Source organism: Wyeomyia smithii, chromosome 2 (assembly GCF_029784165.1).
Source record: "Wyeomyia smithii strain HCP4-BCI-WySm-NY-G18 chromosome 2, ASM2978416v1, whole genome shotgun sequence".
NCBI classification, from domain to species: domain Eukaryota; kingdom Metazoa; phylum Arthropoda; class Insecta; order Diptera; family Culicidae; genus Wyeomyia; species Wyeomyia smithii.
In genome coordinates this window covers 82,776,411-82,802,414 of record NC_073695.1, presented here as the reverse complement: position 1 = coordinate 82,802,414, position 26,004 = coordinate 82,776,411, and the positions used below count along the sequence as shown (strand labels likewise).

The 26,004-nt window shown below is 36.3% G+C and overlaps 1 protein-coding gene across 4 annotated transcripts in view; it reads left to right on the top strand.

The window, feature by feature from the left end:
• LOC129725815 (anion exchange protein 2) overlaps positions 1–26,004 on the top strand; it is a 196,062-nt gene that overhangs the window by 67,121 nt on the left and 102,937 nt on the right. The window contains exon 1 of one of the 4 annotated variants that reach the window (XM_055682059.1): positions 5,923–6,284. The exons of the other annotated variants lie outside the window; for them this stretch is intronic. Within the exon in view, the coding sequence (XP_055538034.1) occupies positions 6,237–6,284 (48 nt within the window). The 5' untranslated portion in view covers positions 5,923–6,236. Of the gene's footprint in view, positions 1–5,922; positions 6,285–26,004 lie in introns of those variants that run through there. 4 annotated transcript variants of the gene reach the window in all.

Below are 26,004 nucleotides of genomic sequence, written 5' to 3'. Positions count from 1 at the left end.
AAATGAAATTATTTAACGCAGTTGATATTACTGATCGTTTCTAAAGGGCATCCAATGAATGGCCAAATACCTATCAATATGGGTTCTTGAGACCTGGATTCTACCCAGTGGCCAGAATCCGACCTCAAACACCATTTTTAATCCAGATGACCACTTCTGGTTGCCTGATAATCATTAAATCATAAAATCCATCATAAAATTGCCGAACTGCCTAATCTGGGTATTTCAATGGCGAAGGTGGCGACAGTTTCCGATCAACAGCCTAAAGTGACAAACATCATCCAATACGATTTGGGGTAGCGGTATGATATCCGGAGGCCGGAAATTATCTTGAGATGCCATTTTAAATTACTAAACAGTAGCTTCCGGTTTCTGGAAACCAGTCTAAAAGAAACTAACATTACGCAATGTGAGTTTTTCAGTACCCGGGATGATACTCAGAGGCCAGGAACCAACTCCAAACTTCATTTTGAAAATTTGCGGCTACCGGTTTCTGGAAAACATCCTTCAATTACTAAATATAATCCAATAAAGGTATATCCACTCTTTGGATTTTAGAATATTGAAAAATTGGAGCATAGTATTTGAAATTCGACGTGATATTTGTACTAAATAAATAGTCTTTCTATCATAATGACTCCTAATTTCGAACTTTGATCAAAGCAGCTAGTTTTAAACAGCCTTTGGGTTTTGTTTCTTTGTAAGTTTAAGAAACAACCTGTTCGTTTGACACCTGTTTTCTTGAAATAAGTCGTATACTCTTAGAGAGAAAAGAATTTCAATATTTTTGCGATTTAGCACATAATGGTTAAAATAAAAGTCCGATTACATTGGTCAACACAAGTGTGACCCCGAAGGTCAAACTAAGGAAAAATGAAAAATTATAGCTTTTCCTGTGATTTTTTTCTTTCTAGAGCAACTATTGTGAGATTTAGAGCAGCATATTTTTCGATTTTGTCAACCAGTGTTATAATTAAATGAAATGGGAACCAGTAGAGCAACTGAACCTTCAATTTAAAACTAAGATTGGTGAAATCAGTCATGCCATCTTTGGCAAAACGAGTGAATTTAAAAAGTTTTCTGGACACGTTTCTTTTCATAACCTACATGTTCAATCATCATAAAATTCGTTATGTACAGGTTTTGAACACAGTCCGTTCATTTGATACTTGTTTTGTTCCAATCGGTAGGGTAGTTTCTGAGATAATGGAGTTTCATAACTTTTACATTCTGATACATAACAGACAAAGTTACAGTCCGATTATAATAGAATTCAATAGGGTCTTATCAGGCAACTAGACCTTTTTATTGCAACTTATTTCGTGAAAATCGGTCCATCCATCTCCGAGAAAAGTGGGTGAGTTCAAGCAGTCTTAGAAACATGTTTCTTTTCATAGCCTGATTGCACGTTATTATACATAACGGACAAAGTTAAAGTCCAATAACAATAAAATTCAATAGGGTCTTATGGGGCAATAAGACCTTACATATGACACTAATTTTTTGAAGTCGGTCCAACCATCTCTGAGAAAAGTGAGTGTGTTTAAACAGTCTTTGAAACACGTTTCTTTGCATAACTTTTGAACCATATGTCTGATCCTTATGAAATTATTTTACAATTGGTTCAAAAAACAAGCCCGTTTTTTTGATACCAATTTTGTTCAAATTGGTTGTGTAGTTTTTGAGACAATGAAGTTTTGTGATTTTCACATTTTGATACATAACCTCGAAACTGAAAATCCGATTGCAATAAAATTCAATAAGGTCTTATGGGGCAACTAGACCTTTCATTTGCAATTAGTTTCATTAAAATCGGTCCAGCCATCTCTGAGAAAATTGAGTGAGATTGGGAGACCGTTACATACATACACACACACGTACACACACGCACATACAGAAAATGCTCAGCTGGTCGAACTCAGTCCATTGATATACGAGATTCGACCCTTTGGAGCATTTTTATACCTTTGGTTTTTTCAGTGATTGCTATACCTTTCTAGGAGAAAGGCAAAAAATGATAAAAACAGAAATTTTAAAAATTAATTAAAAAAGTTTTAAAAATTTGAAAAAATAATAAAATAAGTTCTAAAAAGAAAGTTACTTTTTTTTAAATAACGAAAAAGAAAAAAACAAATGAAATAATGAAATGAAATTTTGAGTGTCTATATAGAAGGAGCGGGAGTCAAGAATAATTATCGTTAAGCTACTTTATTAATTATTTTTGTGAAATAAAAAAAAAATTAAAATTAATTTATAAAAATAATAACATAAAAACACGAAAAAAAAATTGAAAAAAGCTATATATTTGAGCAAATTACATAGAAAATAACCATAAGGCAACATTCGTATATTACGTACCGCTGAATTTGGCAAACTTCAAAACCCCCCACCCCTACGTAACGCAATTCTGCATGGTGGCCTCACACAGTGTAGTGCTTCACTGTACTCTAACATATTTTTTGCTGTAAAAATATGTATTCTACTTTTAAGGGGGCTGGGTAAAACTGTTTTTATTTTCTTATTCATTGAAAAACAACACAAAAAATTATCTCGAGCTCCACTTTCATGACTGCCACTAGTTAATGTCAGCGGAAACCCAATTTTGTTGTCCTCCAGTCGCACAGGTGCAATATGCAACACGCAACAGTGTAATAAACTGTTGCGTGGCTGAGAGTGCGCGACATTTTCTTTTATCTACTTCCGTCTGACACGGAAAGAGTTTTGTTGTCATCCTTAGGCACCACACGATAAAACATATTGTTTTGTTGCGTGGCTGACAGTTTCATCAGTCCGGCTCCAATGCACAATGGTCCAGAAACCAAATTTAGGGGGAAATTTGGGTCTAGAGCTCTATAGCAACATTTTAGAGAAAAACATTCTTCTACAAAGTTGTTATATATGACAAAGCGCTTATTAAAAAATTTTCAAAAACTAGGGTGACCAACATTTTCGATGCAATCAAGTATCTAACTTTTTATTTTTGTAGATAGAAGAAAAATTTGTTCTACAAAATCTGGGTGCATTTATATGCATAATGTATAAAATTATTGAAATTTTCGTCTTGTTTTTAAATTGAATTCACTCAAATTTAAAAAATAACATATTTTTAAAAATTCCTTCATTTATAGAGTCAAGTATGCCCTTCAAAATGAGATCAAGAGATATTTTTTATGTTTGCCCCAAAAAGAATGACATACAAATGAAAAACGCATATTTTTTGATGAAAAATATCAATAACTTTGAGTAAAATTGAGATATTTACGATATCAGCATTACAAATTATTTCTCGTAAAAAGCTCTAAAAGTCGTTCAAAGACAGTTTTGAGATGAAACTTGAAATAAAAAAGTTAGAGGGTAAAATGTGTTTTTCAACATAAATCGGTTGTTTTTAAAGATAGAGAAAAACTTTATTTTACAAAGTTACTTAAAATAATGGAGCTATAACATTGTAGAACAAATTTTTCTTCTATCTACAAAGATAAAAAAGTTAGATACTAGATTGCATCGAAAATGTTGGTCACCCAAATTTTTGATAATTTTTCAATAAGTGCTTTATCATATGTAACAACTTCGTAGAAGAAAGTTTTTCTCTAAAATGTTGCTATAGAGCTCTAGACCCCCTAAATTTGGTTTCTGGACCATTGTGCATTGTGCAGTGGATGCTAATACGGAATGTGGTGCAATTTTTGACGTTGACTAACGTCTATATCGAAGTTAGGCACCTAAATTTGAAAATCTAGTAATTCAGCCAGGGAAAACCAGGGAAAACTGGTCATGTTTTGAACGCTTATTTTTCAGTCATTTATAATCAGGTTTTCGAGGTTTTGGCATCAATCGATCGGAAATTCTATTACGGTGAAATTTATGTTACAAAAACAAACTATTGTTTGAGATACACTCCTCTCTTCCCAAGCACAGTCGACACTAACGGATACAATCGATCTGACTTTGTTGTTATTGTTGTTGTCACTTTCTGTTTCCGATGTTTATTCGCTCTCCTTGTCAATCCATTTTCTACTTGGCCCCTCCTTCTATCTAACTAACGGACGAAGCCTTGGTATAAAAGGTACCTTTCGAACATTTCACCCCATCAGTTTCATTACTAAACCGTACCGGTTATATACGGACGTTAGGTGTTAGCTGCTGAAAAAAGGAAAAACTAAATAGTACCGGTCATCTCGTGCCGGTTTCACTCGCAATGTTGGTGGCTGTTAATATTACATGGCTACTGCAAAATACTAAAATGACTGGAATTCTGGACGGACTAACCAGTAAACAAGAATAATCGGCAACTGGCACCTTTTGGTGCCTCGAAGTTTTGTAAAAGAAGCGTTGCAATTCCCTCTACTATTTATTTTAATGGAATATAAGAATACGGTAGTCAACTTCATGCGGTCGAGTCTTGAATACCACCCTCCTACTATTTTACGTTCGTATAACATATGGAATGAAATTTCATTGCATCTTGCAAACATATTACATTTAATTGATATAAATTCATCGTGCCAAAAATATTTTTACGTCGTATTTATTTACGCGCCTCTTGTGAGGTGTTTTAAAACAAATTTTGACGTAGAACAATGTTTCTCAGGAAGTTTGGTTACATAGGGATGTAAAATAAAGATTTAGAAACGGAAGAAGTAAAAAATATGTCCAATTTCAAATGCTAACAAGTCGGCTAGTTTTCAATTTTCTTCGTTCTTGCAGCAATAGATTGGAAAATCCTCAAAACTTCCGTCCAAATGCAGATAATTTACTATTAAAAATTGCCATGCCTTGTTAAGCGCAAAATTGTGATTCGTCGCATAATGCTTACTTTCCCAAGCACGGTCGACAGACCTAGTACTATTTGGCTTATATGAGAGGTTGCTTCAGCCTAAACTAGTCACATTAGTTCCGGACGGCGACTTTGACACTCCTTACTTTACAGCAGCAGCACTGGCAACGGGTATCAACAGCGTTATCGGCAGGGCCAACTGGCGCAGCGGCACTTTCTCTAGTAAAAAGCTGCCTTTGTGTGGTAGCGGGCAGCATCAGTCATAGATACATCAGCCGGCACTTCCTTCAATAAAAAGTTGCCTCATTTTGACAATACGCTAACGTTCTGGGACGCTGGCATTCAAAATATATATGCCGTCAAGTTTTCAGTGTGGAAACAGCTTTCCACTGTGCTATCAGAAGAATTTCTTATTCTCACTGTCAGAGATAGCATGAAGATGCGATCAGCATTATGTCCGATGATAAATTAAATAACAAATCGACCTTTTAAGGATAAAATAACTACCTAATCGAAGAGTTAATATTTCTTTGTTCATTCACTACACTTTATTTCAAATGTTGGAACGATTATAAATTTGACTTGATTTCCATACCTCAGAACGTATTGAACTTTCTTTTTCTTCAGCAATGTGCAACACACAACAGCTTTTGTTATCTGTTTCCAAACGACACTGAAACGCACCATTTGAAAAATTTTTTTTTTAAATCTATACCAGAACTAACCACTGTCCCACTGTACGGAAAGGAAGCAAGCGATAAACACAATTTCCAGCCGGTTCTGATCACCTCCACCCTGACTGCTGTCGTGAGCTTTTTTATTTTCCACCCGCACACAACCTGCATATCCTGTTCAACTGTCACGGCCACAAACACCTCCGCCAATACAATATTGGTAAAGCTGTTGTTCTACGTTATGTTTGTAAAACACTGAAATAGTTGCCCGATACCAGGGGGTATCGGGATAGTACCGGAGACTAAACAAATACCTTCTGGGTGGTTGAGTAGACTGGCCGAATAACAGTGCACCCGTTGGACCGTCGCCCGGTTGGACGAACGCAAGAGTCGTTGTACTACATTTCAAACCGATGCAGATAAGAACCGGGTACCAAGCGTGTCCGATAGTAGTTGTTGCATTGATGGCTCCGGAAACGGTCTACGTGTTCTGCTACTGTCCGTCGTGTGCCCAGTAGTCGCGTGTGAGTCACGTTTATCGTACCGCTTCAAGTACTGGGCTCTCGTGGAAATTCTGTGGCACGAAGGATTTGTTGTAGACTTATTTTTACGCTTACTTAATTACTTGCGACCGACAGTTTGTGGCCGAGATTTGGCCTTACTATGATACTCTTGGATGTGATTTTTGTTCAAGTGCCGACGCCACTCGACGGGCAACCAGTGGCACTGGAATAGTGTGACACGACACTGATAACGAGTTGATAATAGGATTCCCGTCATCAAGCATGAGCAAAGTGTCGCCGCTGGTCAAGTTCAGGGCCATGCAATTTTCGGTAGGTGCCGGGTGGGCTGTTCGTAGCACATGTGTCGCAGTAGGTTCGTTTTAACTACGGTGATTGATTTTTCGTCCCTTCGTCCCGGAATGGGGTCCGTTAATGTTTAATGGGTTGCTATAAATACGCTGACAGTAAACAGAGAAAGAGAAGTGGTGTCTTCGAGGATTGTAAACTTTACGACCCGGTGAAGAAAAAAACTTGAACTGATGGGTTGTTAAGTGATTGTTGCCACTTTTATTGTGTGAGAGATTAACTTTGGCTCCATGAGAATTGCTACTTGATGCATTGAAACCGCCGCCACCGTCGTCAAATTTGGATGCACTGGCGTCGGTTATTTTGAGTCGGTGCGCATTGATTTGGTTAATTTTCCATTGATATCTCTTCCGATCCTGACAATAAACATCATATCAAGCAACGTATCAGCATCACCAGGTTTACTTCTTCAGAAAAAAATTACAGATATCGCCTGGGGTTGAGTTTAGACCAGTTGAGGTTGCCGAGATTGTACTGCTATTGTAATCGCCGAACGTCAATTCTGATAACAAAATTGGATTGGTAAAACATGATTTAACCTTTAATTCTATAATATATTTGGAGAGTTGAACCTGGCACAAGTAAAATTGTCAGAATGAACACTAACATTCATGACAACGTCCGTTACAATGGCGCATAAGAAGCTGTATATGAATGTTATTTGCTTGGGTACAAAAATAATATTCTGATCTTTAAACCACTTTCGTACAATATTTGACACATATGTATGCACCTTTTCGTTTCATCATGTACTGATGTTGAACTTTTGCTTTCAACGTTTCTTTGATTTTCCAGTGGATTTCCGGGCACGCAGAATCATATTTCCGACCACGTTTCAGAAGATCCTTGAACGAATTCTCCTCTTGAAGCTTTCTTTCTTCACAAGTTTTTTCACCGACAGTTCTCGAACAGTATATTATTCATGCACAAAATTTCCGCTATGTTCTGGTAACGGCCACCGCATTAAAAACCAAGAAAAATCACTGCGCTTGCATGAAAATGAGAAAATTAATATAAACAAACTAACGCAGCCAATGCGACGCACATAAAGCGATTCACGGTTAAATGGCAGCGTACTTTCTGGTGTGGTCTATATATTATTGAATGAACGTTACGACTATCAAACAAAAATGTTTGGAAAACCCTAAATTTTTGTAGCAAGCATTCCGTCAAAATGAATTGGCTTTTTTGAACTGATCAAATGTCGGGACAGCAGGAATAAAAAACGAACATTGATTATATAAATTTCCTCGATATAAACTAATCTATTATCAATTGAACCAAATAACCGATTAAGCAAACAGTGAAGTAAAACCTATTACAATAGAGCACCCCCCATGTGAAACTTTATTACTTGGGCTTGTGTTGTCGACTAGTAGCCCCCTTAACATATAGATAGTGTTGGTCGCGGTTCACTAGCTCCCTTTCGTAGAGCTTCCTACGCTAAGACGGGGTCTTTCTTTCCGCGGACTTGTGTGAATCGTTTCTTCAGCTTGTAAATTTTACAAACAAGAACTTTCAAGTCTTCGGGCTTTTTTCTCCTTTGGAGGTTTGCCTTATGAAGAGAGAAATATTCAAGCTAGAAAAATATTACAAGTTCCGGCCTTTGGGCTAACCAACAAGTATATTGCACAACTCAAAACTCACCGCTAGAATAATTCTTGGCTGAATGAGTGGAATCGTACAAACAATCTGCTGGTCGCTCTCGAGCTGGCAGTGAAGTAAACCTCAATGTTCAAGATTAAAATTCAGACTGAGATATGACTTGATTTTTATTCAACAATTTCAAACCTTATATAGTAAAATTTGGTTAAAATTATGTTCTGTAGGGGGTAAAGTAACTATTACCATAATAAAAGCTAGCTAGGGAATTTCTATACTTGTATATCTTCTTAGCCCTAGCTTGATTTACTGAACAAAGATAGTGATATAGTTATGTTTCTTTTTTTATCTCAAACATACTGATTAGAGTTAACATACATGACAAACTTCTTAAACACAGAGAAATCCGAATTTCCATACAACACCAAAATTCAAACATCTACCTCACGCATAGATGACTCATGCACCACGCATAGATAAGCAGTTGCATCGCAATCTCTCTTTCTCTACTACGACACACGCATGCGTATATCAAACCTGCACTGTTTATTTAAACCCAAAAGGAGCGCGAAAAGTTAAGATCGAACGAGATCTCCTTTTTTCATATCCTTTTCATTTCACTTTCGTTCTTGTTTGGTCTTAACTTTATTCAACTCGCCTGTTTCTGAGTCAAGTATGGATTTCAAATAATGACGATAGCATACGTTGCGTAACAGATAGTATCATAGCAAAATGTGCACCCATGTTTTTCCCAAACAAAGAAACCATCACACTTGCAGTGCACATCGCTCTTGACCTTGCCCCGATAGCGAAAAAATCGATCGATTATCAATTCCATTTTGTAAGCAGTACATGCCGAGGTGCACACTATAGCAGGACGTTTTTACACACCTGTGGGCAATAGGAGTGCATATGTTATTTACATACGAAGTCTGCCGTACATATTTATCTTGAATTTTGTACCGGTTACTCAATCACCGAAGACATTTCAAAAGCGGGGGCTAATTTTCCCAACTATTCAAGCATTCAACAAACGCTCTATTTGATGCTGTTTGTAATTTAGACTACTCTTATTTATCTTTCTGATGTACATGACTGTGTACGAGTGCGACTATACCCAATCCCCTGGTTAAAAAAATTACATTTCTATACGCCTGCCGGGCCCACATTTTCCTGCCCGATGAATATCCGACGACCAGAATTCGAAATAAACATCCCGAAGTGGAGAGTCATTTGTGCTAATCGGCAATTACTGTTTTCTGCTGCATTGCTAAAACAACAAAAGCGTAGCGGAATGAGCGCCGCTATAACTAACTCTGCCCTCGTTGAGGTTCTTTTCTTATACATCTTACACGAGTTATGAATTGCTTCGCGTCAGTAAATATAGGAAATGAGTTTGTTAGTCCAGTCTTTCCGCGCCTAGTCTACGTGGTTTAATTAATACCGAACGATTTTTGTTCATTAAGTAGCTTGTGGTTAGCCCTTTCCTTTTTGCCGCTGAGACAGTTGTTTATTTGGTTCAAAATGAAGCACAACGTCAACGTGAACCTTCAAATGATGTGAAACTTAAGTTTCTTGTTTTTGAATCATTCCTCAAGCATGCAATCGTTTGGAAATGGCTTGGCGGGTAATGTCTAATACCTGAGCAAGCTGTTCCTGCGTTTGGCATTGATTTTCGTCTAATTTTGCAAAAAGACTGAAAATGCTAAACAAGACTTGTAAAATTTTTGTTTGTGGGACTATGTCTTTGTTTTCTATACTGGGATGCATTCTGTAAAATTGGAAGTCAAGCTGGCAAATGCTCTGTCATATTTCAAACGATAATAAAACATAACCACATGATGGATAACAATGACCAATATGTTGTTGGATAGATAAAATGTTGGACAATTTCGTAATACGCTAGTTATCACTATTTTTACATTGTTAAGCGGTAAAAAGTTTCAAGAACAAATTTTCGAGAACAATGTACCAATTACTTGTGAGCACAGACAACTTGAATAGACACCAACCATTCCCTGTGATATTTTCCGTATCCATATCAAAAAAATAAATGACGGAGTCTTCGCGTCCAAACAGGTAAATAGGCAGGCCTTTAGATAGTCTTTAGTTGAACCTCTAAAAAGCTTCAATCAATACTTAAAAAATGTTTATAAAAACTCATGGTAATTTTCCGTCTGTCTGAAAATTAACTTGGGCACTAGAGGGTTAATCTTTGCTTTCATGAACTAAGACAAGTTTGATGTCGCGAAGGAAAAGGTAAAGGAGTCGCGAAGGAAAAGTTTGAGACAACCCTCTTTTTTAAATAATTTGTTAATCTGCTGTTAGAGTCTTGAGAAAAAGATGTCTTGAAAGAAAACATGCTGGCTAAGGCAACAGTACCATACTCCATAGTTGGAGCAGAGCGCCGTGATAATAATTTTGTTTTAGAAAGGCATAATATTGCCAAGTGTAAACGAAAATCTTTCGAATGTTGTTAATTATATTTCTAAAAAAATAAGTGGAAAGCTGAGAATAAAAATACGTAAGTTACTGAACAAACGAATTGATTTTGTCTGCTGTTATGTAACCTCTGTAACTCAAAATCCCTCTAATTACAGTGCCCCTCGCAGGCTTCGGAAAAAGACTGCAGTGTGACACTATTGACGACTGTTCTCTCTTTCAGAATAAGCTATTCATGAGAGCTCACATACAGCTAAAGCTTACACCGGCAACGAAGCTGTCTTCTGTTACACAAGGCAGTTCATTTTATTTGTTAGCAAATTAGAACTACGTTGTCCATTGATGTGAACTTCTATAATATATCCCAGTCAATTGCTATACGTGTCTCCTTGCAAAATATAATGACCACTATTGTTGAGTAAACAGGTATCTGCACCGACACGCTCCCAGTCAGGTAAAATATGGTTTATGAAGCCAATCACCTTCCCAGGATTCAAAAACCAAATCTCTTTGGGCTGTAAACAGCCACTGCCAAGAAACCTTGATCTGCGTTTAAATAATGCACCACAACTGCACAGCATATGTTCCGATGTCTCGCTTTCCATATTACAAAAGCGACAGATATCATCCTGAAGCTAGCCAATGTTCTTTAAATGATATCTACTCGGACAGTGCCCCGTTACTATGCCGATGTTTGTACAAAGGGCTCTTTTGTTGCAGCTCATTCTCCTGTTGGTTTGGCATCCGCTGTTGACAGCCTGCTGATCGGCTGCGGCTGTAATCAATGATATTGACTCGCACTCCTTCTTTTCTCCTCTTTCCTAGACCGATGCCATGATGAACACGAACCAAATCGTTTCATATATTTTCTCAGTGTTGACATTATTTCCCACACGAGAAAAAACGTGTGTCACACTGTCTTGCTTACATTAGAGCATCGGCCTCACTCTCGTGAATCATAATCATCTGACAGCCCGCACGGATTTGTGCCGAAGGATTTCATTAGCGACAACTTGGAAGAATTAACATTCATATGAAGATGAAAAATAACAGCCCGTTTGGCATTGCATGTGTGTGCTGTCATCAGTCGCCGTCGGACTGTTTACCGAACGTATGGGGGGCAGGGAAAGCTTTGCAATACAATGAGTGCCTGATTAGTTTGAAATGTACTATCTCTGTCTTACAGCCATTTTCAGAAGCCTGGTCCCTCGTCACCAGGGCTCTACATTTTCGAAACAAAACAATGAAACTGATATACTCGCGCTGTCATTTCGATTCGAACAGTTTTATTTCACCTAATTCCTTCGGCTACTGTCAACAAATCACTTCTTTCTCTCTTTCCCGTCTGTTGTTCATCGGATCGTTTCAAATGAAACTAATGACTATTTCAATCGACGGAGAGAGTGACAGAGAGAGAGACTCTTTCCTTTCTTTCAGCGTCTCAATTGAAATTAGCACTGCATCGCACTGTGGTCCAGAAATGAAAAAAGGTGGTCAAAAGTCATTTTCTCGTAAACGTTACATTTTAGAGCAATACTGTCTTCGGGAAAGTTTTAAAGTAAAAAAAAAAAACCCTTCTTTGGACATTAACAGATCCGTGATGAATCCCCCTACAAGTGAGATAAAACGAACATTTTCTCTAAAAATCAATATTTTTTATCGCCGTCTTTGGTAAAGTTTTCCAAAATAACATAACAAAAAACTTTGCTGAAGACACTAGGTAGCTATTTCTCAATCTTACTGAGCTATCTGATCATGTTCAATGATGTTTTAAAAAAAGTTTTTGCCGTTAAAGTTCATATTTTGTACCACTATACCTCTGATATTCTCACTGAACTTTTAAAACAACATCAGACCCTCAATTTTTGTATGTTATATCGGACTTTTATTTACGATAATAAGGTTTCTATCAATTTTTCCTTCCAAAAAATTAACTTTTGACAAGTAATTTTCAATTTTCTGCCGTTTCCCAACACATCCCACGGCAAGATTACCACCAATTGAATTGTCCATGTGCTCTGCACACACGGCAGTTAAAATTTCTTGCAGAAATTTGCAGAAACTTATAAAATCATAGAACAAAACAACTTTAACGTAAGTTCCTTTATGTCACGTTGATCAATAGTGGATCTTTGTTGGAAAAAACATAGCAAGATTTGCATTTTTACGTTGTGGTGCATCCTTTGAAGTATTATCAATGCATGTAAACAATAGCTAATTATTATTGTTGCCTACTGAAGATAAATTATATGAGCGGTGCACCTATTCGGGAATATTTGAGCTGAAAATTGATTTTTTAAAAACCACGTGTTTACATGCATCGATTATACTTCAAAACATACATCAAAACGTAAAAATGCAAGCTTGCTATGTTTTTTTCCAACAAAGTCCCGCTATTGACCAACATGACATGTATGAACTTACGGTAAAGTTGTTTTGTTTCATGATTTTATAAGTTTTTGCTAAATTCTGCAAGAAATTTTAACTGCCGTGTGTGCAGAGCACATGGACAATTCAATCGGTGGTAATCTTGCCGTGGGATGTGTTGGGAAACGGTAGAAAATCGAAAATTACTTGTCAAAAGTTAACTTTTTGGCAAGAAAAATTGATAGAAACCTTATTATCGTAAATAAAAGTCTGATATAACATATTAAAAATAAGGGTCTGATGTTGTTTTAAAAGTTCAGTGAGAATATCAGAGGTATAGTGCTATAAAATATGAATTTTAACGGCAAAACCTTTTTTTAAAACATCATTGAACATAATCAGATAGCTCAGTAAGATTGAGAAATAGCTACCTAGTGTCTTCAGCAAAGTTTTTTGTTTTGTTATTTTGGAAAACTTTGCCAAAGACGGCGATAAAAAATATTGATTTTTAGAGAAAATGTTCTTTTTATCTCACTTGTAGGGGGATTCATCACGGATCTGTTAATGTCCAATGAAGGGTCTTTTTTTACTCTAAAACTTTCCCGAAGACAGTATTGCTCTAAAATGTAACGTTTACGAGAAAATGACTTTTGACCACCTTTTTTCATTTCTGGACCACAGTGCGACAGCTTGGAAGAACCAACAGACATAAAGAGATGAATAATAGCAGCTCGTTTGGCGCCGTATTTGTACGCTGTCGTCAGTGGCTGTCGGGCTGTGCACCGAACGTATTGGGAGCAGGGAGAGCAGTGCAATGCAATGAGAGCCGAATTAGTAATTTACATCGTTTGCTCAACCAATAGAACAAAAAATAATTAAAAATATATCATTGATTTATCGCGAAGAACTGAAAACCCCAATTATGTCGAGTTCAGAACTCTACAAGGTGTTCAATAAGTTCAAATACATTTAAAAAATGTGTTAATTTTTTTCATTTTTGCTCGAGTCTTTTTTTAAACAGGGGATACGTAGCGCGTAAAAAAATACTCGTTAAAAAACCGCGTAAACTCCGAAATCCGTAAAAGTGTACAGCACGAAATCCGAGTAGGTAAACTCCGAAATCCATGTGAAAAAAAAAATTCATTTGCTAAACGTTTTCAATCATTTCTGCTAAATACTTTCGAAAAATAATCAATAGCAGTGTTATTTCCGCTTGTGAATTGAGCTGAAAATAAAAAAAAAATCATTGAAAGGGTAGGCCAAATCAGTGAATATTCAGTATTTGGATTATGTAAACTCATCTGACACTCTAAATAAAGTATTTAAAAATAAAGAACCAATGAAAGCATACCGCGTCAAAAATATTTTTCTGGAAAATCCGCGTGGAAAACAACCACCGGTAATTCCGGAATCCGCGGAAAAACGCGTAAATTACGAAATTCGCGTAAAAAATACGTGCAAAATAACTGCGTAAAAATGATCTTAGTTCATAATATTCTTACCTGAATAATTTTTTGATGAAGAAGTGTTTATTGAGAGTTTTTACGACATATTAGCTGGGAGCACACCTTCTTAACACGAGCTTAAGCAGTTTTTCAAAAAAAACTTGCACGCGGCACGCACCTGCCCTTACTAACACGCAGAGAATCCATACCCAGGATATCTATAACTTGGTGACGGAATCGTGAAGGGAATCGCAAACACGATCCGGAGGATTCCCACTCACGATTCTTATTTCAAGAATCCTAGAGGAATCCTAGAGAATCTATGCGAATCGTATGTGTTCGTCCGGGTGGTCTATCGGCATTTCGTTCCAGATCCATATGAACAAACAACAAATGTCAGCAAGTCGCATGATGGCACATGGTGCGTCGCTTAGCCTATATACGAGGCTAAAGCTGACATCAATACCTATTAGGGTGGGGACTCGTTATATGAAAAAAACGAAATTTGATAGCAGAAAGCCAGAACCAAGTTTTTTTTGTTATGTTTGGGGCCCCAAACAATCCTGAATTTATTGCAAGTCGATTGGTTTTGTCTCTGCTTGGCGCATTGCATTTTAAATTTATATGGAGATTTGTACGGAAAAACCAACTTTTTTGCATTTTCCATTCTAAAGAGCTCAAAATGGCTCAAACCATAGGTTTTTTGACTTCAAACGGTAGGTTTTTTGATGCCTAACAACTTGGCCGAAGACACAAAATAGCTAGGGTGAGCCAAAAAAATACTAGAGCTGTTCAAAGTTGAGTATGTCGAAATTTATGTTGCAAACCATTTTTTCTGCCAACACTGCCAGTGTACCGGCGACAGTCAGATGTCCATCAGAAGTTACATGTGAAACACGTTGTAGATTCTATCTACGCCTAGAATATTGACCTAAATTTGTTTACTTGATCCAGCTGAGTGTATAAACTCGTTACGACAGGTTACTTCTGATGGGAATCCTACTGATGCCGGTACATTGGTAATGTTGGCAGAAAAGAAGATTTTCTGCATTTAAATCGACATACTCAACTTTGAACAGCTATAGCTCTTCTCATGGACATCCTAGCTCTTCAGTGTCTTTGGCAAAGTTGTTAGGCATCTAAAATACTATACTTGTACATAATGTAGTGCATTATTAGAGCATTATTGAGCTCTCTAGAAAGGTAAATGCAAAAAAGTAGGTTTTCCCATATAAATTTTCATACAAATTTGAAATGCAATGCGCCAAGCGGAGACAAGACCAATCGATTTCAGGTAAGTTTAGGGTTGTTTGAGATCCCAAAAGGAACCAAAAAAACTTGGTTCTGGAAAATCGATCATTTTTCCCCACCCTAATACCTATACACAGAATGCACATGGTGCACAGCTACACAACGATGAAAGATTGTTTCGAACTTATTGAACACCATGCAAATAACGCACTGAAAAAATAACATCCAAAGATATGATGTTCTGGCTATTTCAGTTTTGTCAGGGCCATTTTGCCTACCACAATTACAAAGTCTTGGAAGCAAATAGATGTATGGTTCAAAACAATTAAATTGTCGATGAAGATGAAATTCACTGGCCACACTGTTTAGTTCTCCGGAACCCGAACCACCGATAATGATACCAGTACTGGAGGAGGAAAGTGTTGCGGATCTTATGCTTTGGTTGAAACATGATTAAAAGTCTACTCACTTTATTGTAGCTTACACAATGTACACTCACCAAACACCACTTGAAGAAACAAATTATAACATACCTGAAATTATATACATTGATACTTACCATACTTACTCTTAATCCACAATTATCCTAAACGCAATAGAATTTAAGGAACTAGATAAACGCACACTCACACACATACATTACAAGTAAACAAAACCAATTTGAGAGATCAATTATACACCAGTTTATTCCTAACTATCAAACTATTCGCATTATATTAAAAAGAAAACCTCTAAGGTTCCAGAAACTTATTCATTTCACCCACGGTGATATCATTGGCCGGACAAATTCCGGAAATTATCAAACAGAAAGTATTAGCCACATATAACTCTCTGGCAGTCAAATTGTATCAGTATCAGTATCAGTGCTGTAATTGCAGTAGCGAATTCTTTTTCTAACACTTCATACAAAAGTGTCGATGATGGTCATCAGCTATTGTAAAAAAATTTTGGTTATTTGACTAGCTTGCAAATTATCTAAAAACTAAGTTGTGTACTGAACTGGAAGAAGTAGAATTTGAATAAGCGCATTTATTCAGTAAAGTTTGTGTTAATTTGTGGAATAATGTAAGAAGTTATAACGAAAAATATTGAAATTGATCATACTTATTTACAACTATCAAATTAACATGAGAATAGCAAAAATTAGTGCTATAGTAAAAATCAGTGCTTCAACCATAGCATGGAGCATTTAATATTACCGAACCGTTATTACCCAACCAAACATTACAACCTTTGTTTAGTTATATGCGAACTGCGCGTTACCCTATGATTAGGGACAGTAGTAAATCGCGATTTCGCGGAAGCCGCGAATTCCGCGAAATCCAGCATCGGCCGCGAAATTAACAAAAAACCGCGAAATGCCGCGAAAACCAGCAACACGGACAAATCTTAAGATTAATGCGCACCTCGATTGTAACGGGAGGCCTTTTTTTACCCAACCAATTTGATGGAATAGTACAACTGCTCTCTCCCAACGAGATTTTATCAGCCTGGGTTGAATTGTATTCGGCCGGCTCAGTTACTAGATCCTCTTCGAGCAAAGATTTTGGCGATTGAGGCCCTGCATGATAGCCCAGAGTGTGCAAAATCGAAGTTACAAGATGTACCAACTTAGTTCAAGTAGTAAGCATTTTTGCATTTTGGAGAATACGCAACAGTGAGATTGATATTATAATTTTGGTAAGTATTCTTGCACCTTTCTGGTTTGCAAAAAAAAAAAAAAAATTATCGATTCCCGGAAACTCAGTAGATGCGAAATGCAACGTGAGTCAGAATAATTTGAATAATATGTGCCTGCCGACACCAAAATATGATTGAAGACAATTTAACACAGTAGTCCTCACTGCAAAGAAATCATGAATCGTTCGGTTAAATTACAGTACCTACATTAAATAAAATAAAACTTTTTTTTTTATTATATTACTGCACAATTCGTTTTTTTTATTATATTACTGCAAAATTATTATATTATTGCAAAAACAATAAAAAACACTCAATTTATTTACAGGGAGCCATTGCACAAAAGTAATCGCGTTTTGAAATTCCCTCTTCAGATGCATTTAAATTATTTGTTATTTCGGCAGTGCTACATACCTCGCTTTTAATATTAATTCACCCGAAACGTTCTTTACAACTTAAAACACAAAACACTGGGACAAGTTTTTCCTAGAAAGGTTACGGGAACAAAAACACGAATAATATCCCTCTCGTCGCTTGGTGATGCTTTGCTTCCAGAGCAAGAAAAAAGTTTCTCGTCCCCGCGCTTACTTCTTTATCAAAACGTTTCATCATGTTCTATGCATCATTACTATTTGTTTCAAATTATAATTTGTTCTCACCCTTGGTAAACCGTTAGAAAAAGAAAATATCATGTTGAATAAGTCCGCTCAAAAAAATTTTTTTTCTTTGTTCTAATGTTCTACTTAATGATTTTTCGCTTGCGAACAAGATTTACGACAGATTCCTAAAGCATTGGAATGCTCGAAAAAACAGCAACAAATTAAATTTTTCATTCAAAGCTAAGAATGGATTTGAAAACAAAAACGAAGCATAAACTAATACCCACCAAGTTTGCAGGAGCACATACGATATCCCTGGATTTTTGTTTATTCACTACAGATTTGCAGCCCTCTCATTACAATATCGAAATATCGTCAAACATTTAAAATCAGGATGGGGGATTGCTATAAAATATTTAATACCATGTTGAAACCACTCTCGGGGTGTTTGTTATATCCGGCACGGTTCACTTTAAAAGCTACGTTTATGACTTTGAAACAAAAAAAATTAACCATTCGAAGAATAATGTTGCCCTTTAAACTTTTTTATCATCCCTTTTAAAGTACTCGTAGTTTCCATTACCCGTGACGGTCGGTGTGAGAAAACGAAACTACTTCTAACTGAGCGAAGCACCCAACCAACGGCCGGCCGATGCTTACCTCTTTTTACACCACCAACTGCAGGTAAACGTTTTCCTGTCATCGGTGGGAGGTAGGAGTCAATTATGCATCCTTTAATGATTGATTGCTGTAACTATTGTTGGCCAGCACTTTACTAGTCGTAGTAGCTAAATAGATAATGTACTGCGGAAGTCCAATCGAAATAAGCTGTCGGCGTTTATCTTGATAGGTCCAGACGGAATGAGTGGCATAATCCAATTAAAAGATTAGACCTTGCTCGGAAGGTTAGTGACGTGGCAAATAAATTAAAATTAGTCGTATTGTTATGTCTCGCCATGGCATTGTTTCTATAAAAATTTTGTTATCAGGCATAAAAAGAGGTGAAATTAAATTTCCTCTATTTTTGCACTCGTATCGGTTGTCCAAGGCCACCTCACAGTTTACAATCGAAATGAAAACGCAGCATCCACGTTGACGCCGGAAAAACAAACAACCAACAAATAATAATGCCACATTGGTAAATAACAAACTTCATTGGGTCAAACAGTGAAAGTCTGGATGGAGAGTACAAGCGGTTTTCGCAAATAAAATAAATTGGGTTTCTACATACAAATTGAAAACCCGTAGCCTTCCGGAGGGTTTCCATTAAACTTGACATTGATTGTGATCCCAGCCAATCAGTTTCCATTTCGTTTCTCTCTTTTGGCACAGTTCACTTGCTATTAACAATCCACGATTGCTGCATTGGATTACAGTACATAGCGTTGGTAACTGCCAACAATTTGAGAGAAGCTTTGAGTGGCTTGTGATGACTGCCAAAGTATGAGAAAGCTCCCTAAAAAAAGGGGTCACCTTGTGGTACACTACTCTATGCCCTGAGCGTGCGGATTTCTTCGCCCAATGTCAGCTATCTCACTTATTCCATGGGATAGAAAAACAGTACAGTTAGGCAAAAATCAGTAGAAGAGTAAAAGTTATGTGAACTTCTACCAGAATAGATAGTAATAAATTCTGGTTTCGCCTTGATCGGAAAACGGCTGAAATGAGCCGTCAGATTGATTAATACCCTGGTCTAGACAGAAACTAATAAATCTGTCATCTTGATTGCGAAATGAATATATGTTTACCTTTACGGAAAAGGTATGTTACTAAACCTACTTCCAAAGAGTTCTACAGCATTTTGGTATATATTGTACAGAATATTTCTTGCTCAAAATTCAGACGGAAACAACTTTCCTAATACAAACAGTTGCGTCGCGTCCATTGAGATTCAGTATGGCGACCGCCGGTTTCTGAAAATCGGCCAAAATCGACCATATAGCCTCTCCCGGTTTCTGGAAAATATTCAAATACCCCTGAAATTGATATTTCCGAAACCGCAATCTCGACTAGATAACAAAAATAATCATCTGACGACATGTTGAAATTCAAGATGGCGATTTCTTGTTTCAAGAAATCCACGAAAATCGGACACATACTCTGCAATATTTTTGGAATCGGGATGACTTTCATAGACCCAATGCCATTTTCGAATCTAAGAGAGTAACTGTCGTTTTCTGGAAAGCTGAATAAATAGTCGGAAATGCAAGAATACTCCTCTAGACTAGTATTTTCAAAACTAACATAATGCCCAGATCAGTTTTACACACACTTTCAATCAAATACCTTTTAAAGAAAAGTCTTTTATTTCAAGTAAATCGCCATCTTTTTCGACATAATTAATTGCATACAAAGTTAACCATGATTGTTTCTATCAATAACTGTGGATTACCTAAAGTGAGCAATAATGCAATGTATAGACATTTTATTACGTTCCTAACACGTTCTTTGGACAATTTGATAGCAAAAAAACGCGTTCAAAAATTGCTAAGTTTGAACCATTAACATTAAATGCAAATTCGACCGATCAAGAAAATTGATTGAAGCAAATGGCACCTTTTTGAATGTTTCTAAAGATTCGATCGAAACAAAAGTAAGTTGTGTGCAAGATACGACCACATAACTAACGTAGACTGATTTTGGCTGTGCCACAGCTTAATAATCTGTTATATAACACAACTGTTTGCTGGGCTGGTATTAACAAATGCTTTGGTGAGAGTGTTTCATTAATGAGTCATAAAGTCTACTATTGTTTGTTCAAATCAAGTAACTTATGTAATTTTCTCAACAGCTCAATTATCGAACAAACAACCCGAACAAACGCTTGTATATTGTTAATGCGCTTTTTGGTTGGGTATCTATAACAATTAATTTTTATTCCATTTGCATCCAAGCACGTTCGCACGAGAAAATGATAAACTTATTTAAAAATATTTATTATAAATATTTAATATTTATTATTGTGCTCTATAAGTAGGTATTTACGAAGCTTCTAATTGACTTTTCAAGAATAGCGTTGACGTTTGCTATTTATAGTAAGCTATCGTCTACAATAGAGTGCTGAGATGTGAAAATCTCATTAACTGCTTCAATTGAAAGCAAGCGATCGTCCCTAAAAGGGTGAATTGCCACTTGCCTACTGGCCGTGACGTTAGCAGCCTTGGGACTGGCTGTGAGTCTTCTTCTACTTTTACCACCTACGTGATAAGAACTTAATCACGAGAAATACGAAGAATTATTGTGAACTGGAACCGATTTTAAAGTATACACCCAAACCGTGCGAAAGTCAGTGGACGAATGAATGATGATGTGATAACATAAACCCGTGCGGTTATCTTGAATACCTACGAAGAGGACTATCGCGACCAGTGGGTGGGGCCACGCATACTGTATTATGGAAGAAAGTCAAAAAAATGTTGGGCTGCGCTGCGCATTGGTTTTACCAAGTTTAGCCTCCCGTACTATTGCTGTTACCAGAAAAGCTAACCAAGTACGCTGGGTCTGAAGCTAAAGCTGTTACGAAATACACTAGCTCGAAGTGAATAGTTTCGTTACTCTTGCCAAATACAAATTTCAATTGCCCTTTTTCAAGGCCACATACAGGCTCATGAAGCAATGCTGAATTTTCTTACATTGCCAATTATGAAATATGCAGTTCTACATTCATTTCTAGCGATTAGAAAGTGGTGCTAAAATGGTTTTCCACTAAATGGGATCATATTTAAACTATCGAGCTAGTTTGAATTATGTTTGAAATTTGTTTCTTGTTGTTATTGAATCATTTATTATGTGAGTTACGATCCCGGATTGTTCGGTACGCTTATTAATTAAAAAGCTACATGTTGGTGAGCTGAGGGCCCAATCTGAACTAATATATAATGTGGCTCGAAATGATCAACAGCAAAAGTCGTCAACGCGCATTCTGTCAACTCGGCAGTTTTGGTGCTATTGCATCTATAATAGGGTTTTCCATCAGATGTAAAAAAAAGTGTTTTGAAGGGTTTTATCTAAAAATTGTGAGAAAAATCCACTTTTTTGTGATGTTCGATCCCATTGAGTCAAATCAGTGTCAAGTCAGTGAGTCAAATAATTGAATGCAATGCTGAACTAAACCATGCAAAATATTCAAAAACAACCCCACAAAATTAAAAAAAAATTATGGAAAAACGTAGGAATCGAACAGATTTGAAAAAAGTACAAAAAAGTGGTTAGCCTGAAAAAGTCATTTTTTCATGAATCACGTTTGGGCAACCTGAAAACAATTTTTTAGAAAGACGAAATATCCTACAAAAATGCTAAAAATAACATTATCCTTCAATTTAGGACTGAGCACCTTGACTTTTACAACATCGATTTTTTTTTGGGACAGCCTAATCTATAAGCAAAGTGAAGAGAATATATTGTGTGGGACTACTTCGGCAGGGGTTTTCTTCGTCATATATTTCTCATAAGGATGAAGCAAAAATTATGACGAAGAAAACCCCTGACGAACTAGTCCCGCACCCTATGTCGATATAATTGAATTTTATTTATTTGCGTTCTTAACTTGTGTAATACAAATCACTCGAGAAAATCGTTAGTCAAATAAGTTATAAAATGTCATTGGTGTGTCACAATATAAAGACAATAAAAACACAGTTTGAAGATAAAGCGAGATTTCAATGTTTTTATCACTATTAGCAACGCTCTGATGAGTGCCAGAAAAATAATAACTACTTTAATTGAAAAATTTTGATACACTAAAAAACAAGGCGCCGTTCGCTACGGAATGCTGCAATCAAATGAGTGTATTTTGCAGCAAAAAAACATACAAACATAGAATCGTCGCCTGTTGCGATGCGTCAAGTCTGCTTGCTACTGGTCAATCCCGTTTACAGTAAATCATCCTTCTGCTACAGTGATCGTATGAACAATGAAGACTAAATTGTTGCATGCTAGCTTTCATAAGTGACTAATGACAGATATACTTACGGTGGGCGTGTCGTTGTGCACTCTAGCGAACAAAGCAACAACAAAAACAGCAAATCGTTTACGAAGTCAAATCATTTGTATACTTTTGTGTCAACTGTGCTGGGGAAATGCTTGGATTGTATCATTGCGATTGGTTGAATCAAATAATCAAATTGGCTATGAAAATATGTTTCAAAAAATGCTTTTATAAACTAGAGAAATTTGTTCTTTATCCAACGATTGATATCGACTAAAATCCGTTCAGCGGTAACAGAGTTGTAAGCATTTGAAATTTTTTATTCTGCTGTTTCACTATTTTCGATATATCAAAATGGCACCCTATTAATGTAATAATGTAAATGTGTAATTAATGCGAATGTGTAATTAATGTAAATGTGTAATAACATGTTTAGAGTCATGTTTTTCTGAATGGTATTAATCTGGCAAATTCCACGACAGAAATATACACTCAAATGACCTTTTATCGATTCAGTATGATATTGTCGATGGAGTTTACCATTTTTGAAGCCTAATGATCGATCGGTTGTTTCACAAATACTGAGGGAGCATACTTAAATGACGTAGCATTTTTTCATGATTTTCACAACCCCCCCCCCCTCCTCTCTTTCGTCACAAAATTGCAACCCTACCCTCTCTAAAAAGCAGCATTAGATTAACGTACGATAGCGTATGCACGATTGAAACGTAAGAAATACAAGCTTTAACCTTTATAAAAAAATATTGGTAAAAAATCGTACCAAATTCAATTTATGTATCACTCATACACTTTTGACAGCATTTTAAATAAAAAATGCTACGTCGCCCTTGTCACAGTTTATCACAAAACGATGATACCCCTCCTCCCCAAGAAAGCTATGCCATTTAAGTATGCTCCCGTATACCAACAACCGACTATTCGAACCTACTAAAGGTAATTAAATAGGTCGATAGGTTGTTTCAGTCATCTTGAAACACCCGACGACATGCGAAGATTTATAGATTGCCGAGATACGAGAAAGCAAAAAGTGTCTGTTTTGATAGCGTAAACATGCGGGAACCGACGCAAACCCAGAAACAACGAGTCAATTGTCTGATTGAGATTCCTATACTCTCATTATCACTGAATAACATCGATACAGTCTTTTGTCCGATTATATAAGCCAGAGCACTGTGTGTTCAATCGAGTGTTGGCAAAGGACATTACTGTGGTTGTTCAAACGAACAAGGACTACACAGTCTTTCAGCAGTGAAACTCAAGGTTCTCGATCAGCTAAAGCTAGAATTATATTTATTAGCGTATTTTTAATCATTTTAATCAAAACTTACAATTTTGTGTAGGCTCGTATTTTTAGGTTGGAATTTAGATCCGTAGATTTATTCAATAGTTTACTGTAAGAATTACATTTACTTTAGGTTTAATTTGTAATAAGAGTATTATTAAGATCAACTTACGTTTACAAATATTTTATATAAGTGAAAATTAGATCGAAATTGCCAAATACTGTATTAATGTGTATTAATAAGAGAAACGTTTTCTGCCACACTTCTAAGCATCTCTGATCTTCTTTTTTTAATGACACTGAAGTTTTATTTCCGTCTGTCAAAGACCGTTTTTTGATGTCGGCTGCGCAGGGATCGAATACTCGATCGAGGGATTAATTTCCGATAGCGACAGGCTCAGCGTTGCCAGAAGCTGCGGCAACAGTGGTAAATAAAACGAATAAATTGTCTGGTACAACATTCGAAAGACGAGTGCAAGAGTCTTAGAGAGTAGATTTTACAAACAAAGTAATATAACATATTCCATCAGTTTCCACCGTTTCATTCAAAAGTTTAAGACACTTGGAATCGAAAACATTTGTCAAAAATCAAAATTCCATGTACCTCCCGTGTGTGATTTTGCAAATGACATGAAAGCATTCAACATTTTCCACGAGACACAATCTTAATTTTGGTTGAGATAATTTGTTTTGTAATATTTTGCCATTTTACTTATAATTTTTCCAATTCAACATTTCCACCCTAAAGACAATGATATAACAAATATTATATTTTCAGGAATTTTTCTATTGGTATCCAGTGAAAAGTGATTTTTTTCATTTTATACTTATTTTTACACGATATTATGAACCACCCTATGTCGAATAAATGAACCACCCTAATGAAACATAATGTATTCGATGCTAGTTATAGTGTATATCATTATACAAGCTATTTCGAGAGACTAGTGATCAATTTCAAAAGATAAATTCTAAACATTTTGAACTCCGCCTTCCACAATTGAAAAAACGATCAAGTTTTGCGAAATTTTTTTTTTTCAGATGACACCACTTCTCGACGTTTCATGCGTTTTTAAGTCATTTGGCATCAAAAAAAAATTTTCGAAAACCGAAATTTCACGTACGTGATTTTTCGGTTTTCAAAAAGCCAAACTTCAATCGCTTTGCGCCACCCAATTTTAAGTCCGATTGAGCTGAAATTTTGCACAGGGTGTTTTTTCGAGCAGGTGAACATTTTGTATAGGTTTTTTTTTGAAATTTTCTGGTCACTTTTTTTCCATACGATGATTGGCGCCCTAATGTATGTGTGTGTTTGTGCAGATTTTTGTTTTCACTCACTTTTCTCAGAGATGGCTGGACCGATTTCAATGAAATTATATGCAAATGAAAGTTTTAGTTGCCCCATAAGACCCTATTAAATTTCATTGTAATTGGGTTTTTATTTCAGAGGTTATGTTTAAAAATGTAAAAATCACGAAACATCAATATCTCAGAAACCACACAACCGATTTCAACAATATTGGTATCAAATGAACGGGCTATCCTAAAAACCCTTAACTTTTGAATTTTATATAGATTGAACATGTGGTTCAAAAGTTATGAAAAGAAACGTCTTCTGAAGACTGTTTAATTTCACTCATGTTTCTCAGAGATGGCTGAACCGATTTCCACAGAATCAGTGTCATATAAAAGGTCTAGTTACTTCATAAGACCCTATTGATTTTTTTGCAATCGGACTATTACTTTGTCTGTTATGTTTAAAAAAGTGAAATCCAGCTATGAAAAGAAACTAATTCCGAAGAATACATGAACTCACTCACTTTTCTCAGAGATGGCTGAACCGATTTTCACGAAATTAGTGTCAAATGAATGGTCTAGCTGCCTCGTAACACCCAATTGAATTTTACTGTAATTGAACTGTAACTTCTGTAATGTACCGAATTGTGAAAATCACAAAGCTTCATTAGCTCAGAAAGTGCACAACCGATTTGAATAATATTGATATCAGATGAACGGGCTAGTTAAGGGTTAACTGATGAATTATGATTGAACACGTGGTTTCAAAGTT